Genomic DNA, 19,610 nt, shown 5'->3' with positions numbered 1-19,610 from the left:
TGGTATAAGCACACAGATTTAACCAGTAGACCACTCTCCCCTATGGTAGAAGCACACAGATTTAACCAGTAGACCACTCTCCCCTATGGTAGAAGCACACAGATTTAACCAGTAGACCACTCTCCCCCATGATACGAGCACACAGATTTAACCAGTAGACCACTCTCCCCTATGGTAAAGGCACACAGATTTAACCAGTAAACACTCTCCGCTATGGTACGAGCACACAGATTTAACCAGTAGACCACTCTCCCCTATGGTATAGGCACACAGATTTAACCAGTAGACCACTCTCCCCTATGGTACGAGCACACAGATTTAACCAGTAGACCACTCTCCCCTATGGCATAGGCACACAGATTTAACCAGTAGACCACTCTCCCCTATGGTATAGGCACACAGATTTAACCAGTAGACCACTCTCCCCTATGGTATAGGCACACAGATTTAACCAGTAGACCACTCTCCCCTATGGTATGAGCACACAGATTTAACCAGTAGACCACTCTCCCCTATGATACAAGCACACAGATTTAACCAGTAGACCACTCTCCCCTATGATACAAGCACACAGATTTAACCAGTAGACCACTCTCCCCTATGATACAAGCACACAGATTTAACCAGTAGACCACTCTCCCCTATGGTACGAGCACACAGATTTAACCAGTAGACCACTCTCCCTTATGATACTAGCACACAGATTTAACCAGTAGACCACTCTCCCTTATGATACTAGCACACAGATTTAACCAGTAGACCACTCTCCCCATGGTACGAGCACACAGATTTAACCAGTAGACCACTCTCCCCATGGTAGGAGCACACAGATTTAACCAGTAGACCACTCTCCCCTATGGTACGAGCACACAGATTTAACCAGTAGACCACTCTCCCCTATGGTACGAGCACACAGATTTAACCAGTAGACCACTCTCCCCTATGGTACGAGCACACAGATTTAACCAGTAGACCACTCTCCCCTATGATACTAGCACACAGATTTAACCAGTAGACCACTCTCCCCTATGGTACAAGCACACAGATTTAACCAGTAGACCACTCTCCCCTATGGTACAAGCACACAGATTTAACCAGTAGACCACTCTCCCCTATGATACAAGCACACAGATTTAACCAGTAGACCACTCTCCCCTATGATACAAGCACACAGATTTAACCAGTAGACCACTCTCCCCTATGATACGAGCACACAGATTTAACCAGTAGACCACTCTCCCCTGTGGTATAAGCACACAGATTTAACCAGTAGACCACTCTCCCCATGGTACGAGCACACAGATTTAACCAGTAGACCACTCTCCCCTATGGTACAAGCACACAGATTTAACCAGTAGACCACTCTCCCCTATGGTATAAGCACACAGATTTAACCAGTAGACCACTCTCCCCTATGGTATAAGCACACAGATTTAACCAGTAGACCACTCTCCCCTGTGGTAGAAGCACACAGATTTAACCAGTAGACCACTCTCCCCTATGATACAAGCACACAGATTTAACCAGTAGACCACTCTCCCCTATGATACAAGCACACAGATTTAACCAGTAGACCACTCTCCCCTGTGGTATAAGCACACAGATTTAACCAGTAGACCACTCTCCCCTATGGTATAAGCACACAGATTTAACCAGTAGACCACTCTCCCCTATGGTATAAGCACACAGATTTAACCAGTAGACCACTCTCCCCTATGATACAAGCACACAGATTTAACCAGTAGACCACTCTCCCCTATGGTATAAGCACACAGATTTAACCAGTAGACCACTCTCCCCTATGGTATAAGCACACAGATTCAACCTGTAGACCCTTCTCCCCTATGGTAAGATCACACAGACTTAACCAGAAGACCATTCTTCCCTATTGTACGAGCGCGCAGATTTAATTCGTTTCATGTGTTTTGCATTGTTTCTATTTTAGCTGATCCAGAGGTCAGTGATACTGGTGACGACGATCAAAACGATCCAGAGTACAACTTCCTAGCTGAGGAGGAGGCCCTGGATGAGGAAGATTTTAGAGATGATAGGACGGTCCAGATTAGCAGTAAGTCTGAAAACATTCTTCTCTTCAGTGAACCGTGATTGCAAGACAAAAAGTGGTCAAATGTGTTGTAATTAAACGTGATTTTTTAAGGTACCCAAACTAGCAGGCGAACAATTTCAAGTCTTAATACCTTTTATCAAGTTCAGACAGATAAGTCTAAATCTGAATGTATTCATTTTTCTCATTAGCTCTGTACCTCTTTTTTGGTCTGCAGAAAAAGAGGTCAATGAACTGCTGGATGAACTGATTGATGCTGTGAGTACAACGTATTCAGAACCAATGGTGGTCCCTTTCCTTAGAAAACAACCAATTTCTGAAACCTTACTTTTGTAATGGAGTGCAACTTTGGAAGAAAATCTTGACAGTTTTATCCACCTCAGAGATTCAAATGAGAGAAATTGATCAATCCTGGGAAAAATATTAGTCAACCCCAAGTTCTGTGTTCAGTTGGTTGCTTATCAATTTAATCAATTATTTGACCAAAAAGGAAACAAAAAAGAATTCACTTGTTCAACACTGGGGTTAGATTCTTGAGGTAAAGGTTGGGTTTAGTAGATTAAACTAACCAATAGTAGATTAGATTAGATTCTTGAGGTAAATGTTGGGTTTAGTCGATTCAACTAACCAATATTAGATTAGATTAGATTCTTGAGGTAAATGTTGGGTTTAGTCGATTCAACTAACCAACAGTAGATTAGATTAGATTCTTGAGGTGAATGTTGGGTTTAGTCGATTCAACTAACCAATATTAGATTAGATTAGATTCTTGAGGTAAATGTTGGGTTAAGTCGATTAAACTAACCAATATTAGATTAGATTCTTGAGTTAAATGTTGGGTTTAGTAGATTAAACTAACCAACATTAGATTAGATTGGATACTTGAGTTAAATGTTGGGTTTAGTAGATTAAACTAACCAATATTAGATTAGATTCTTGAGTTAAATGTTGGGTTTAGTAGATTAAACTAACCAATATTAGATTAGATTCTTGAGGTAAATGTTGGGTTTAGTAGATTAAACTAACCAATATTAGATTAGATTAGATTCTTGAGGTAAATGTTGGGTTTAGTAGATTAAACTAACCAATATTAGATTAGATTAGATTCTTGAGGTAAATGTTGGGTTTAGTAGATTAAACTAACCAATATTAGATTAGATTAGATTCGTGAGGTAAATGTTGGGTTTAGTAGATTAAACTAACCAATATTAGATTAGATTCTTGAGGTAAATAATGGGTTTAGTAGATTAAACTAACCAATATTAGATTAGATTCTTGAGGTAAATGTTGGGTTTAGTAGATTAAACTTACCAATATTAGATTAGATTCTTGAGGTAAATGTTGGGTTTAGTAGATTAAACTAACCAATATTAGATTAGATTCTTGAGCCAAATGTTGGGTTTAGTAGATTAAACTAACCAATATTAGATTAGATTCTTGAGGTAAATGTTGGGTTTAGTAGATTAAACTAACCAATATTAGATTAGATTCTTGAGGTAAATATTGGGTTAAGTAGATTAAACTAACCAATATTAGATTCTTGAGGTAAGTGTTGGGTTCAAGTAGATTAAATTAACCAATATTAGATTAGATTCTTGAGTTAAATGTTGGGTTTAGTAGATTCAACTAACCAATATTAGATTAGTTTCTTGAGTTAAATAATGGGTTTAGTAGATTCAGCTAACCAACATTAGATCAGATTAGATTAGATTCTTGAGGTAAATTTTGGGTTTAGTAGATTAAACTAACCAATATTAGATTAGATTCTTGAGGCAAATGTTGGGTTTAGCAGATTAAACTAACCAATATTAGATTAGATTCTTGAGGTAAATGTTGGGTTTAGTAGATTAAACTAACCAATATTAGATTAGATTCTTGAGGCAAATGTTGGGTTTAGCAGATTAAACTAACCAACATTTGTTTGTATGTAGTATGAAAATGAGGACTGGGCAGCTGACTTTGATATGCGGCTCTTTGACCGACCACCACAGCCTACCCTGTCAGAAATGATCTCAGCCCAGCGACAGGCAATCACCCCGAGGCCAGGACAGTGTAAGAGCAGGAAGGCAGAGAACCAGGAGCAACAGCAGCTTCAGATCCTGGTGTTCACGGATGGCGAGAGGGTTCAACTACAACAGCAGATGCAGCAGGTCAGTCAAGAATCAGAATACTTGGCATATTCCTCGAGGAATAATGACTTTTTTGTTTGAGAACATTTGGGTAACACCAGGGCCCAATGTTATGGGGCTGCTTAACAGTTGCAGAAAAGTGGTGGTTTTGCTTGCATAGAGATTTCCATTGTTACATTATTAAGTTAAACAAATTGTTCATTTGATATAAGCATGCCTTGTGTTGTGCTTACTGCTTGCAGTCTCCATGAAATACACAGAGCATCCGTAAGCATAAAATCATGAGATCCCATAAAGATGAATCAGGTGACCGTGGTAACACAATTATTGGTTAGGACATGAAAAAGTGCTAGAACTTGCTGTAAAGTTTGAGCGAAGGAACTATGGGATGGATCACACATGTATGCATCGAAAACCTCCTATCACAGAATGAAAATAAAAGTCACACAGAAGAAATAGAGGCATTTGATTCGGTGCTGCTTGTTCTACATTGAGATTAGTTAAGCTTGAATTTTTGATCAGGTAGAAAAGTTCAGTGGAGACGTGAATAATTTTTGTCCAAATTGTCCTTGTCAGCACGTACAGTTACTGGCTCAGATGTATGTACTATGCCAAGGCAATGAGTCCTTGGAGCCACACATGAACCAAGCCAAACTCTTCCTGGTGAGTCATTTGTACTGAATCCTTTTCTGCGAAGAATTAAACATGGATGGTGTTTTTATAGCCTCTGTGTGAGGACTGATGCAGGTGTTGTGTAGTTGAAACAATGGTAACTTGAAGGTCAGCATGGGCAGAATTTGGCATTCATGAAATGAGACATGTTTGTGGTGTCATAAACTTAAATGGAACCAGATGCCACAGCTGCTTACTGAAGCAGCAAATCGCCTGAACACTTAGGCAGTTCCTGGTTTTAACCATCGGACCACACTTACTGACAACAGTGTTTTTGCATTTGACTTAAATTTGTCTGATTTCATACACATCCAACAGCCCAAGTGCAAGTTAATACATGATGAATAGGTTGTGATTTTAGACGGACAGACCAAAAATATGAAATGAAAAAAATTAAACAAATTAAGAGTCAATTTGATATTAAGGAAATAATGGAAATATTAACATACAAGTAGTTGAACATGAATTTAAATCCCGGCATACTTCATAGTGAGCTCTGTAAAATGTGGAATTCTGTCAGTATCAGCCTTGATGGCAGGTGGAAATTAACCATCTTTTGAAAATTGATTGAAAATAAAAAAATGGTGAGATTAGTTATATCGGTGAGGTCAGAATCGGCTCTTTCCTATTTGCAGACTGAATTGGACATGCTTGCTTCACGCACTGAAGCTACTTACGGGGGACCATTCACTGGGACTGGTAACCGGCATGTCATGGTCCCAACCTCAGCATTCAGACCATGCAATCTAGCTGGTGCCCTGAATATCACTACGCAAGAAGTTGCTGTCACAGAAAAAGGTGAGTGTCATAGTTTGTTTAATGAATATTCAATACTTGATTTTCCAGCATTTTTATGAACTCAGGAGGATGTTTTCTAGGCAGATCGCTTCCTCGAATGGTGCCCTCAGTGCTTATACCTTTTTGGCAGAGTTCCCCATCCTGCGCCACCACTTGGCGCTATAAGATCTTTGGTTGGGACTCATGGATCAAGACCCACCATTTTGCTCATTTTTCAGAGTTCGAATTGAAGAACCCAAATGAGGCTCCTTCGGAGGACAACTCCAAGCGGAAAAGCCAGTGTGTCCGAAGTCCACCAACAGAGGGCGCCCAGAGAATCATTGCTCATAGTAAAGTCTTCATGTACTCTGAGCTGCTTCCTGGTTTGAGTTTGACCAACAAACCGATGGAGAAGACTTCCTTTGAGAAATCAGAAGACGTGTAAGAATTCAGTGTTGTTCACATCTTCTGAACCCTTTTTCTGGTCAATTTAACTGGCGATACCGTTAACTTCAAATATGGAAGCCCCTTTATCCTTACGGTTGTGTGTGCTGTTTTTTTTAAATGTGTTTTAAATTGGAGTTTGAATTTTCGAATTCAAATTCTTGCATTTGAGAATGAAATAACCTTGCATAATGCCAAGTATAGTTATTTCCTTTAAACTTTCACAACCTCAAATGCACCATAAACCCCCACTGGCAGTATTTTGATAGCTCTAAGACTTTTCAGTCTGCCATTGTAACTTTTCATTGGCCCTGAATGCAGCCATTTCAGCACAGAGAATGTACTGTGTATTTACAGCATGGCATTGGATCATGTTGGAACCTACAAACTTCCTTGTAGAAATATCCAGAAGGTTGGAGTGCCAGGTTGGAGTGCCCAATATTTTTATGCCAACTGAAGGAGGTGTTATGTTCTATGCTTTTGCCTTCTGTCCCTAGTTTAATAGTACTCGGCCTGATGCAGTATCCGCCTGAGAAGGATAAACAGGTGCTGTACAGAATGATTTGTCAAAACATGCTACCCATCAAAACATCTCGTCAGGTCATGGTCCACGTCAAGAACGCCTGCAGTAAGAACAGTTCTAACGTCATCAAGGTCAGAACAAAGTTTGGTGCTCTACTTGTGAATACTTAGTGATAGTTCACTGGAGTTGTGATCTGGAGGTTTGAAGTTCAGTCCCCATTTCAGTTGAGTTATCTTTGTTGTGGAACAATTTTATTTAGATGAGTTCAGCAAATTTGATTCCATTGTATGAGCCATTATTCCTTTCTAGAGGGAGACAAACAGAGAGCCCTTACCTGTTTTTCAGTGTCGACCAGAATCTTGTGAGGGTAGAATCCTATTTGATCTGTTAAGGAGAGACAACTCAATCCCTGTGGTGTATTAGTTGGGATTTGAATTGTGTCCATCGGAGGTCGGCTGTCAAGAGGAGTACCATTTTTAACAACATGGCTGTCCGTGACCCCTGTGGAATATGTTCTAACAGCAATCAGTGTGCCCACACGAAGAAACGTTTTTCCACTTTGAAAAACTGATGTAGAAATCCGTAGAATTTGGAGTGTGTACTAGAAGTGTACATTACTTTGCATACATACGGTGTGTCATGTTTTTTTGTATGAGAAATATTTATTTTTCGCAGTAACCTTCAAGTTGGCAGCATTTGATAACTGTTTAAAAATTGACCAAGATTATTGTAAATGTTAAAATTGTGTCATTTTGTGAATTTCTGATTGCAGAACTGGCGTAAATGCGGTATCAAACCGATACTGACACCACCCTGTGCACCTGTCTTCCCTGGAAGTGAGAAGGCTCCCGTTGAGAATTTTCAGCTGTATGACAAAAGACCAGAATGGTTAAAGGTTGGTCCTACAAAATCAGTATCTGTTCACAGGGGTCGAAATTAACCTTTTTTTCCTGGTAGCCAGCAGGACCAGTACTTCAAAATTTTCACTGATCCTGCTGAAAGTTTGGTGGTGCCATACCAGAACGGCTTGAGCAATCCTTGTTATGGCGCAGGCTGCAACAAATTGGTTTTTAGTTTGCCCGATCGGGCAGACCATGCCATAAATTTGCTTGCCCGAATGGGATCAACACTTGCCCAAGATTTCTCAGAATCCACGATTATTATGGTTATTTAACTTAGGCCTACTGCAATACACACAGTCTTTTATTAGGCCCAAACAGTTGTGCTTTGCCTCTCAAAAATAGGATCGGTAGGTCGGAATATTTGTTTGTTTGGAGGGCAGTTTTTTTGTGCTGATTGAATGGCATGAATGGGGACGACAGCTTCCCAAATTATCTCAGAAAGTTAACACCTGTCTTAATCTATGTAAAAATTGCTACATTCGGCAATTCACAAGAAAAATTATAGACAATTCACACAGGCGATTGCGACGGCAAACTGGCCAACAATGTCCATGTATCGCGTGGTAAGCATGCATGATACATCCAGACCAGTGGGCGATAACCCTTGAGGCATGAGGAGGACAACCTCAAATTAAACTTATGAACGCAGAAAATATGTACATAAATAAGAGACCAAGTTCTGTGAATTAACTTGCAGAAAACCTCTTACAACATCGATGTATTTTCGACCTGAGGCCTTAGGGTTGCATCCATAACGTGTACGGCTGATTTAGAGTGGACATGTACAGAACATTTAGTACATGTACAGTACAGACCGGTTCTGGTTCCTACATTTTTATCACGCGTTCTTCTGCAGGGGCGCTGCGTGGCGGGAACCAGCACAGCTTCGTTTAATGCATTGAGCTTTGCGCACATGTTTTCACCACTGCCACAGTGAAACGTGAATGGAAACTCGTGAAAATAACAGTGTTTTTTTCAAAAATTACAAATGTAAGAAGAAAGCATTTTAACATAAGAAAAGGTTATTGAAAGATTTTTGTGAAGACAGAAAAGACATCGGATTTTAACTGGCCCACTGGACCATCAGTTTTATTAGATCAGCTGGTCCACCGACTTTTCTACTGGCCTCGGGCCAGTGGACCACTGTTAATTTCGACCCCTGGTTCAGGTTTCCTTGTCCAAGGTAGAACATTTTGTGGAATGTTTAAAACAATGGAACATGGAAATGTGTTTCTGTGGAGACATTTCGACAAGATCTCTTATCCCATGCTGTTTTGTGGTGCTGTTCACAGATTTACTTGGAATGTTGCCTCAGACGCTTCTTCAATCTGTTTTTTTTAAATAGTTTTGATGAATGGTCCAGTTAAGTTGTCATTTCTTTTTGACTCAGTGGTTCATTGTTGATCCTTGTAGCTGTGTGTCTTGTATCCGTCTGCCTTTGCAGAAGTACCAGTCAGCTTTTTATCCCCAGCAAGTGGGTGCAAGTCCAGCTGGTCCATCCCATAAGATTGCTCCCTCGACACCAACTCCTCAACAAGAAGGCTCTCAAGGCTCTGATTCCGGCAAGACTACTCCTGTACCAACGTTGCAACCCAATGAACCCCTTGCCAAAATGAGGTTGCCTAGGCAACGTGGACCATCTTTCTCAAAGCTGGAGCCTTCAACCCAAGGTCTTGGTTGTGAAGGACAGTTAAGAATCCACACCTTAGTTCCCAAAATCATTGCTCCAAATACCTTAAATGTCAAGACTGTTCCTATGGAAGCCCCTCCTCAACCAGTCTTAGTGATAAATCCTCAACAAGGCATCATTAGCACTGTTGGAGGCACAACAGTACAGATTATCACTTCCTCAACTGGAGGGTTTGCACAAGTATTGAACCATGATGCAGTGCATGCTTTGACCAATCCTGCCTCTGACACCTATGCTAATCCCACTTCTGACACCGTTACCAAATCATCAGATTCTCACTCAGTAACACCAGCTTCAACACCTCATGTTAGCCCCAGGTTATCCCCATCGTCATCCATCAGTGCAGGTGGTATTTCAGCCCTACAGAACTTTCAGTTGGTGAAGGCTGGAGGTGTCCCTAATATCGGACAAGGAGAAAAACGTACGAGCAGAGACAAAAAAGGCAGAGGAGACAAAAGCAAACAAGTACCTTCCAAGGTACCTGTCACGAAGCCTTCATCTCAAGCTGTCAGCTCAAGGCAGTCAACTCAGATGACTCAGACCATTAGCATTGATGAGACAGTCTCTAAAGACAAAAGCTGTGCAAATTCGGACAGAAACCCTACAGCAGTTGATAATCTCACACCATCCACAACTCAGTCTTCTCCAACACCTTCAAATAAATCCCCAAGAGATGTTGATGTAACTGCTACCGGGGAAACTTTGACAGCTCTCAAGGAGAAGGATCAAAACATCTCAAAGGATACAAGCAGCCCTCCACCAAGAAGTAAGAGCAGTACTCCCGACTCCCTGATAGATGAAGAAGGAGCAGAGGAAGATAACCTTGATGATGCTGCAGCATCTCCAGGGGAGAACATCGTGGAGAATGTGGATTCCAACAGCAGAGAGGTCTCCGATGCTGAGGGCTTGCCTGATTCTCAACTCAAAGCCGTAGGGGATGGAATTGTAGAAGATGCGAGTGAAGATGTTGAGAAGGCATCAACCCTGACCAACAAGATGGCTGCTAAACGCATGAAGACAAAGCTAAGGCGAGATTTGGAATCCACTGTGGTGCTGTTAGACTCAGATATTGTATCTAAAGACCCAAAGGTACGACAAGTGTGAGTTTAATTAATTCATAAACACATGAAAGACAGAACAAATTTTGGTATAATTTTCTTCTCACAAGCCTTTGCCACTGCCAAAACAAAACTACTTCAATATTTATGAATTCTGATCAGACCAGTTAATACTTTCTGTAGACTTTAAAGCAGAATAAATAAGTCCCAATAACTCATTACAGTGCCTCTTCAGTCTTGAAATTTCATTTTATTTAGCATAAATCTTTTGGGGTTTTTAAGCTTGAATGCTTTCAAACAATTGTGTTGTTCTCCAGTATTTTCTGTGTGTTTTAATTTTTTTGTTTCTTTCATGCAGAGAGAGGAAAGAGAGATGTCTTTCTCACGAGCATATCTCAACAAAGTCAAGGTAAAAAAGATTGCATTCTACTGTAGAAAGCTCTGAGTGATCCTAGAGTATTAGATGAGTTATGACAGTCCATATTATATTATATAAGTCATAAGTCGTACAGTAATTAGACTCTATCAAGTTATCATATTCAGTGAAACTATCAGTCAAATCTCAAGTAAATAAACCTATTCAAAAGTTCAGGTAGGATACCCAGTGACAAAAGAATGCAGTGGTGATAAGTCATGTGGAGACTGGATGACTTGTGAGGACTTGCAAGAACTTGCGAGGACTTGTGAGGACTTGTGAGGACTTAACTACAACTGACTTATGAATTGTCTCAAGTTGTTAGCATTTGTGCTTTACCTTTGAGTGTCTTAGGATTCAGGGTTTGTCCAGTCCGTCAAAGTCCCTCCAATAACAATAAAAATTTGAGTCATTTTGAGCAGTTCTTTGGTGGAGAAAATCCTTCATATTTCAAGTATACAGCATACTATCTGCATATTTCATACCAGTCCTTACATGAAGTTGCTACATACAATTTGTTTTTCGTAGGAGAGGTTTTCATCTGATCCAGACAGATACGTTGATTTTCTTGGCATTTTCAACTCATTTTCACAGACAGCAGAAATAGCAGCAGAGGAGGTCAGTGCCATTTATTTCTCATTTGTAACTTACCTCTTTCAAAATATTCTATTGAATGTTTTGATTGGTGGATTTTTTTGCTGGATTGTCTGAGAATATGCTGTTTTCATACTCTTACATTTCTTGTTTTTGTTTCATAAAAAACCAAAGGAGCTAAAAATGCAAAATTGTAAGACTTGCTCATTCAGCCTCATGTTAATAAAGTGTAGTGTGAAAGGCAATGTAGGTACGTGATAGATTTCTTGCAGTAGAAGTCCTCCGTGAATTTATTGAATTTGCATATTTGATTGGTTGAAATTGTCTAATTTCCACAGCTATTTCAGAAAATCTGCCAGGCTTTGGAGGGACATCCTGATCTGGTTGAAGATTTCACTGCCTTCTTGCCAACAGATGTAGCCCTAGAATGTGGAGTGGTTAGTCTATTAAAAAGCTTCAGAACGTCATCTCAAAAATAGTGCAACATTTGCATAGTCTGATGTTAATTGAAAGATGTAAAATATTTTACTCTCCAAAAGTATCCAAAATTTTTAAACTTCATACAAAATTGCGTTAAGTTGAAAGAAGATAGAAGGATGTGATCAGCTTCAGAATGTTGCGTATTATAATTTGACTGAAATGTACCGGACATGGCCGTTGTTAAAAAAACTGTGTATGGCCCTCATGGAGTTTTCCAACTATTTGTACCCTTGGGTGATGCACTGTATACTCAGTGTTGTCTTTGAGATGGTAAAAACCTCAGGGAGTAATTGTAGAATACCCCACCACTCCAAAATACAACCCTGAAATAACTGGTTACATGGGTACAAGGTGAAAATCCCTTGAGAAGAGTGTGACACTTTTGACTTGGTACCTGGCTATGAGGTTGATCTTGCGGGGATGGCGGGGTATTCTGCAATTAAGCTAACTTTAGATGGCTTGGATTGGACTCGAACATAGGACCTCCAGCTTCTCCTTCAGCACTTGATGACTGAGCTTTGGCGGTTTTAAACGGGTGTAGCGGAGGATACGACAGTCATTTGCAAAAGTTTAAGACCACCTGGAATTTTATTGGTATTTCTGTCACTTGGCCTGCATTACACTGTCTTACTGAATGATTACTTAACATGATTTTACAGTGGTGCATAACATCAGTGTAGTGCTATATACCCATTTGAACGAAATATTTTGCAAAGGCAGGTCTTGTATGAAATTTTGTCTGCCAGGCAGCATGAGTAAAAAAAGCCAGTCTAAGCAATCAGAAATAAGGGAGGGCACACTGAATATTAGACTGTTAACGTTTCAAATCATGGTAATGTAGTCAAAAATGTTCAACCAAGGAACCAAGGTTACACATTGAAAATAAACATAAATTGCCATGACTGATTGGTTTCAGTTTGGTTTTCCTTCAGGTTGATGCATTTCTATGGGTGGTCCTAAACTTTTGCAAATGACTGTAAACTCAATAATTTCTTATGGAATTCTCTGTGAGAGAATACTAATTTTATACCAAATGAAATAAAAGACTCAAAATCATAATCAGCATTTCCCTGATGAATGTTCCACCGGAAGTCATTCTTTGACGGTGTATGGAAAATACTGATGAAAGGTGGATATTAAATTGTTTGTTTTTATGTATTTTGCCAGTTGATGGAGAACCTGGAGTTTGCCAAGGCGAGGCTTTTTCTGCGTCAAGTGGAAGTACACTTCCAGAAGAATCCTGCTCAATTCCAGAAAGTCCTCAACACAATCATGGAATGGGGTGCCGACGAGGACCACACTAATAATGATGTGAGTCACATCTCTTGACAGGAGTGTTCCAGGCTCCTGTGCAACATCCTATTTTCATCTCTGGCAGGAGGACCTATTGTAGAAACCTTCAGTGCCAAAACCAAGTTGAAGTACCCCCAACTTGGGTATTAGGTTGAAGGATGTGATGTTCTTAAAATTAAGAAGTGAAATTCATGTAATCAGATCCCCAACATCAGGGAGCTTAAAATCACCCAGTGAATAGGTTGGGAATGACTCTGAGGCATAGAAACATACCTTAAGTATCTCAGGAAAGATGCTTTTATCTTCGATTCTGAAACATACTCGAGGTACAGCTGTGTAAGGTTAGAGGATTTTGTTTCCTCTCAGGAAGTTGAGAGATGCTTAGCTGATCAAATCTACATGTACCCTCAGACTCTACATGGAGCCAGAACTTAAAATGTGCACTTTCACTCTTCCAGGGTCACTGTGTGCAGCTATAACCTAACCATTTGCCGCTGAAGTGAAGGGGTTACCTCATTTGCAAATGTAATTGATTGGTTTATTTGACAACCTGCAGCTCAAGGAGAGCATCCTACCCTTACTGAAGGGTCAACCTCATCTAGAGCAGGAGTTCTCTCTTCTCTTTGCTGATGAGCGACCCCCTGAGAACTACATGATGGACTTTGAAGAAATTATCTGGGATGATGACAAGGAAAAGGAGGTATGCTTTAATAATTTTAAGGGAAAGGATTGATAACTGGAAATGGTGTTTGTAAACAAACACATAGCTGTTCCCAAAATGTTTTTTGTCTTTTGATGACTGTCAATGAGTATCATAAGCTTGCAATGCATTGGATTACAAATAATTGCCAAAGTGACATGTATAACGAAAACCCAATTATCACTGCAATTGAAAGTATGGTGCATGAGATATGACGATTTGTGTGTTAAAATACAGGTTCTGGTCAAGCCCGGAATAGAGGTCACATGAGGTCAAGATATCAATTTTCATCCGTAACATGTCCCTGACGATGTGCATGCCAAATTTGAGTGAAATCGGTCAAATAAAACCCCTGATGATGTTACGATTACAAAAAGTTTTGGGGCACATCTTCTGATGATGGTTAATTACTATACCAAGTTTGAAATTGATCAGACTTAAAATAATTGCCAAAGTGCCTTGTAGAAAAAAACAGTGGAAAAGAAAAAAAAAAAGGAAAAAAACTTTAACGATTACAATAGCTGTTCCCAATTGAACAGCTAATTAACTTTTCTTCAATGTTTTTAAGTTCTCCAAAAGTTTTTCTGGAATCTGATATTCAAAGCATAAAGATCCTAAGTTTATGAGTCTGTAGAGAGAAGAGAAAAGTAGCCTGTCAATGTAATGATGGCATTCCATGTTATATTAAAGTTGGCATTTTGCGCGGGTATGTCATCAGCTTGGAGTACCAATCCTACTGGTGGCTGATGTCGCATTGGGGATGTGGTCTTGTGCTGCATGACACCTTGCTTGTTTTGCTACCGTAATTTCACTGCAAAGTTGATCACAGAATCTGGGGCCATCACGAATACTATCAGCCTTTTACTGCGGTTTGCACTTGAAGAACTTGTAAATGCCATTCTGTATGTAAATAAGGCAACTAAAGACTGCAGTCAATGGCATGCAGTCCTGCTGAACTTGTTGATTCTGGGCTTGTAGTGTAACTTATATAACATCTTATAAAATCATTTGACAGTGTGCCCACTGCTCATCTGACTTCAACTTGACCAATTGACCTCAGCAAGCTTGGTGGTCTTGTGATGAGACGTAATGTTGCCTCCTTTACGCATTGTGCTCTGCGTTTGTCTCATGCCATCTGTCTGCTTGCCAAACTTACCTAGTCAACTGTAATAGTGTGTGATAGCTTTCAACATGTGGGAAATTTGAATGGGTTCGCAGTGAGCAACATGGTGGAATTCTGTCTTTTCTCATTAGAGAACCAGAATAAATTCACACTTGAACACAGACAATCCCTCTGGTTGTGGGTATAAAAGAAATGGATATTTGCCAATTTTTGATAACAGGTTTTTCTCTTTGAGAGCTTGTGAAAAAATTCACAAGCTTCCTCAGGTGGGACTTGAACTCACGACCTCCTGCTTATTAGTGTAGATGTCTTAACCACTTGATCACTGAGCTTCCTGGGGTCGGCTGGCCAGTCCGAGTCAGGTGTAGCAGTGGGTACTGCAAACGCAAGATACTTTGCGTCGTGGAGATGTTTACTTGCCAATGGGTTTTTCCGTTACACTGACGTATATTTATAACACTGTATCCTCAGTGTTTGCATGAGAGCTTGTAGTAGTTTGTGGCACATGTGACTTGAATTGGCCAGCCGACCCCGGCAAGCTCAGTGGTTGAGTGATTAAGACATCTGCACTAGTAAGCAGGAGGTCTTGGGTTCAAGTCCCATCTGAGTAAGCCTGCGAATTTCTTCCCAAGCTCTTGAACAAACACCGAGTGTACAGTTGTGGCGGTGGTATGCACCTGAGTTCGGATTGGCTTTATGGCAACTGGAAAGTAGTTTTCAAATGATACACAGGTATAGAGCTCAATACAAAATTTGAATTGCCAGTCTCAAAGTGAATCGTTATGCAGCATGGCCAGGTCAGTGGCAAGGTGGCACAGGAAAGTGTGAAGTGCAATCCTGCCACCAAGCGAGGGCGCTGTGACCAGTTAGTGTCTCACTTTTCTGTGGTGTTCTGGTGGTTCGCTGCTAGCCTCACACTGTGTTATAATTATATGTCGGTATAGGGTAAAATCCATTATTAAAAACTATCATCTCTCTGATGCAAAGTACATCTTGTAACAGGTATTTTGTACCAGAAACTTGCCCCAAACCTCAAAAGGTTGGTATTTCTAATGACTGGTTGGCTTTGTTGCAGTATGACAGCTTTGAGGAGATCGAAATTCCCGACAGCGATGAAGAAATCCCAATCACAAAGTCAAGAGTTGGTCGACCACCCAACAAGCCTGCGTCTAGTACCCAGACTCCATCCGGCCCCAAGCCATCTGTGCTCCACCGGCTCCTGCCTAAGGCTGCCCTACTGAAGGGCAGATTGCCATCCATCTGGAAGTCACCTGCTCGGAAGAAATCCAGCACTGGATTGAAGGTAACTGATGGTGCTGGTTTGTGTTAGATAATGATTAGGAAAGTGGATAAGATTATTTGTTGGTTGTTCATAATCCTATGGGAAATACTTTCACTGTTGGGTTTACACGCTCAACCAATTTGGGTTTTGTGTGCTTCCTCAGTCCTCTGTCTATAAAAAATGTTGAAAAAATTTCTCCAGCTTGTTTAGGCAGGATTTGAACCCAAGACTCCCTGCTGTATTAGTGCACACATCCTGAAAAATTCCAAGAAAAGTAATATGAATTATTTTTACCACAATCATTTTTAGAAGGGTTTTTGGTTTTTACTTTACTTGAGGGGTAGAAAAAAACAGTTAATTGTACCCTACAAAATTTTCGGAGCAAAATTTACCCACAGGCTTAGCCAAATTTTTGGTCCTTTTCCAAAAAAGATATTGTGCTGACTGAGTCAGTTTTTGTGTATTTCTGATGTGTGGTTGTCATTGTTGATAATGTAGAGCCAGCTACCAGACCCATGGCAGGAATTAAACACCCAGCTTCAGTATGGTACCCAAGGCTGTGCGTGTAATTGTCATGAGAAATCACACGACACTAGAGTCCAACGTAAAGTCCGCCATTGCGCCTACTGCAGTGCTTTGGTAAGTTAATGTTCCAAACTTTATCTTTAGCTGAGTCATGTGGGCAAATGTGTTAAACATATTTCTCTTTTACGCACCGATCTTATACAGTTACCCAATATTTCAGTTTCTCTCAAATGCTGACTTCGTCCCTCGTCTGATTGTACTCGTCGTTCTTTCCAATGAGCAAAAAGACTGCTTTGGAGTAGCAGGTTTTCGTCTCTGCAATGAGACAGTAGATTTGAGAGACACAAAGTCAGGGTAGATTTCCAGGCATTCCAAGAACCCTGTCTATTCCAAGAACTGAGAAATGAACAAAACAGTTAGTTTACTGAACAAAGTTGCTGAAAACTATAGCTGTAAGACTCATTTTGTGGAATCCACTCAGTCCTGTCAAGATGTCATTTGTGGTTAACCAAGCATGGTTATCACAAAATGGAGTCCTCTTGCGTTTTGTTTAAATTCATTGAGTACAGGATGAGGAAGGTGTCAGATTTTTGTTGTCCCAAAATTTGCATTCCTCCACAGGGAACAAGAACTGAACTGATAAGGTCCTTGAGAGGGTTTACCATGGGAAACAGGCGGAGAGGTCACCTCCTCACCGCTTCACAGCCGCCGGGCACCAGTGAAGATAATGCTCAGAGTGTCAACCCAAAGAGAGGGTCCGGCCGGAATCCATCGGGGAGGAAAGCACAGAAGGTCCGCTGGGCGTCTGCGGGAGATATCGAGCCAGACATTGAGGAAGAAGACGACGGAGAAGAGGAAGAGAATCCATACAGCGACGCCGTGGCTCATCTCTCGGAGATTTGCGACAATCTGGCCGACTACTTGAACGAGAACGCATCGGAAGAGGATGAGGAAGATGTTGAAGATGAGAAAGAAATGGATGTGGATGATGACGATGTCAATGACGACGATGATGCTGATGACGGACAAGAAGACGATGAGTTTGAAGATTTAGAGGATGAGGAGGATCAAGACGACAAAGAAGATGACGAAGATGACGACGATGGAGCAGATGATGCTGTCATCACCTCAGAGGAGAGTCGGGGAGTCGATGGAGCCACACCTGAGAGCACGGTCTCGCCCATTACCAGCCAGGGTAGTCATGATAGCAGTCAGTCATCAGGGCATAGTGGGAACAAAGCCAGCCCACAACCTACCCAAGCTGCTCCCAGCTCACAGACCACTCTACTAGGTACGCTTAATGTTCTTAAAGTATAATAATTTGATTTGATTATATGCCAATACTTGAAGATAAAGATCAAGTGAAATATACAAAACCAGCATTTATTGTCAGCCAGCTACTGTCAAAGAACTGCAGGTCGTGGTATTTATTTGAAGTCTAGATGTCTTCGGCTAGTGAACCAAGGGTCCAAGGATCAAGCCTCAGTCTGAGCTTACTTGTAAATATAGATAGTAGAGAACATAAAGTGTTTTTCAACTGTGCTGAGAAGAATATTAATTTGCATGTAAAAGTCCACCGAAGTGCTTCAGTTGTAGCTACAGGATACATCAAAGTTTGTATTGCATACAACATTATTTAACTGTCCAAGAATTTAGAATCAAGATTTAAGAAAACTTTGTGATAATTTACTTTGTAAATCCGTCATTAAACATCTATCAAATAAATTTCAGAAGTTGCAGAAGATTGGTAAATAAAAGCACACATTTGCTAAATTTTATCACTTACAATTTGACATTTTTAAAAAGCAATGATCAAACAGCAGAACGAAATCTGCATATCATTTCCTGGTTTGACTGGCTGTCATCACAATTTAGTTTCCCATAATTCTTTTTATCTCAGGGTCCGGGGTCATATTAGAGGGTAACGGAAGCCGTGCCAACTCCCCTGTCACGTACAACGAAGATGACAGAAGCACAGAAGATCACATGAGACAGCTGAAGGAATGCCTGGCCCAGGAGAAGACAGGAGGCGGGGAGAGTTCCAATCCTCCCTCGGTCAAGAATTTGATTTGTGACGAGACCTTGCCTGAATCTCCCATCAGGCATTTCAGCCCAGCAGGGATTCCTACTAAAATTGACACATCAGTGAAAGTGGAACAGGATGTGGCTGGTCAGCAAATGAGGACTGAGCCTCGTTCACCCACTCAAATGCAGGAGACAGTTTCCGTGGTTACTTTTGCACAAGACAGCAGTAGTTCAAAGGATGGAGAGAAAGATCAGAGGTCATTACCACGGAGACCAGAACCCACCAAACGGCGAGTACAAACTGTCCGACTGGCTCAGAGTCCCAGTGTGTCATTTGGACAGTCTGAGCGAGTGCCACTATTTGAAAGTCTTGCCAAGTTAAGATCATCGCCAGTGGAGATCAGAAGTTCAGAAACATCTTCAAAACTGACAAAGAAAGACTCTAAAGAAGAGGCAGTTGATATGAAAAAAGTGCAATACGATGAAAAAAGTGGGAAATCAGAGCCAGAATCCCTTGCAACAGCCAAGAGATCATCTGAAGAGGATGAGCCTACAGATGATCCTTCAAAGAACCCAGTCAGTGAAGTGATCAAACCTGACTGTCAGAAAACTGGTGGAACATTGCTGCTGTCTGCTGCTAATGTGGACAGGAAAGATGGAGAAGTGATCGTAGTCTGGACAAGGTAAGACTTTTTTAACGTAACCAAGTCCTACTAGCTGTGTGTTGTTAAACATGACAAACAGAATTGAATTATCAATAATTTCACCAAAAGACAACACGCTAGGGGCAAACACAGCACAGAAAAACTTTGGTTTGAAAACAACCAAGAAATGGGCTTTGGCTAAACTGAACTATGTGTGCTAGAGATAAAGCTGAAGTATTAAGTGTGGCTGATCAGTTTGGGCACGAGTT

General features: G+C 40.8%; 1 protein-coding gene across 2 annotated transcripts in view; it reads left to right on the top strand.

Moving 5' to 3' along the window:
- gon4l (gon-4 like) overlaps nucleotides 1–19,610 on the top strand; it is a 30,579-nt gene that overhangs the window by 9,510 nt on the left and 1,459 nt on the right. For both annotated transcript variants that reach the window (XM_087136574.1, XM_087136573.1), the window contains exons 8-25: nucleotides 1,946–2,068; nucleotides 2,283–2,323; nucleotides 3,997–4,215; nucleotides 4,771–4,857; nucleotides 5,502–5,664; nucleotides 5,883–6,084; nucleotides 6,585–6,741; nucleotides 7,383–7,505; nucleotides 8,957–10,291; nucleotides 10,619–10,669; nucleotides 11,204–11,293; nucleotides 11,608–11,706; nucleotides 12,917–13,060; nucleotides 13,599–13,742; nucleotides 15,941–16,168; nucleotides 16,646–16,786; nucleotides 17,294–17,963; nucleotides 18,573–19,380. In XM_087136574.1, coding sequence (XP_086992700.1) covers nucleotides 1,946–2,068; nucleotides 2,283–2,323; nucleotides 3,997–4,215; nucleotides 4,771–4,857; nucleotides 5,502–5,664; nucleotides 5,883–6,084; nucleotides 6,585–6,741; nucleotides 7,383–7,505; nucleotides 8,957–10,291; nucleotides 10,619–10,669; nucleotides 11,204–11,293; nucleotides 11,608–11,706; nucleotides 12,917–13,060; nucleotides 13,599–13,742; nucleotides 15,941–16,168; nucleotides 16,646–16,786; nucleotides 17,294–17,963; nucleotides 18,573–19,380 — 4,825 coding nt within the window. The remainder of the gene's footprint in view (nucleotides 1–1,945; nucleotides 2,069–2,282; nucleotides 2,324–3,996; nucleotides 4,216–4,770; nucleotides 4,858–5,501; nucleotides 5,665–5,882; nucleotides 6,085–6,584; nucleotides 6,742–7,382; nucleotides 7,506–8,956; nucleotides 10,292–10,618; nucleotides 10,670–11,203; nucleotides 11,294–11,607; nucleotides 11,707–12,916; nucleotides 13,061–13,598; nucleotides 13,743–15,940; nucleotides 16,169–16,645; nucleotides 16,787–17,293; nucleotides 17,964–18,572; nucleotides 19,381–19,610) is intronic.

Source organism: Acanthaster planci, linkage group LG05 (genome assembly GCF_054643075.1).
Source record: "Acanthaster planci isolate LZ-2023a linkage group LG05, COTS_SCS, whole genome shotgun sequence".
In the NCBI taxonomy this organism is placed as follows: Eukaryota; Metazoa; Echinodermata; class Asteroidea; order Valvatida; family Acanthasteridae; genus Acanthaster; species Acanthaster planci.
This window is presented reverse-complemented; position numbering and strand designations above follow the sequence as displayed.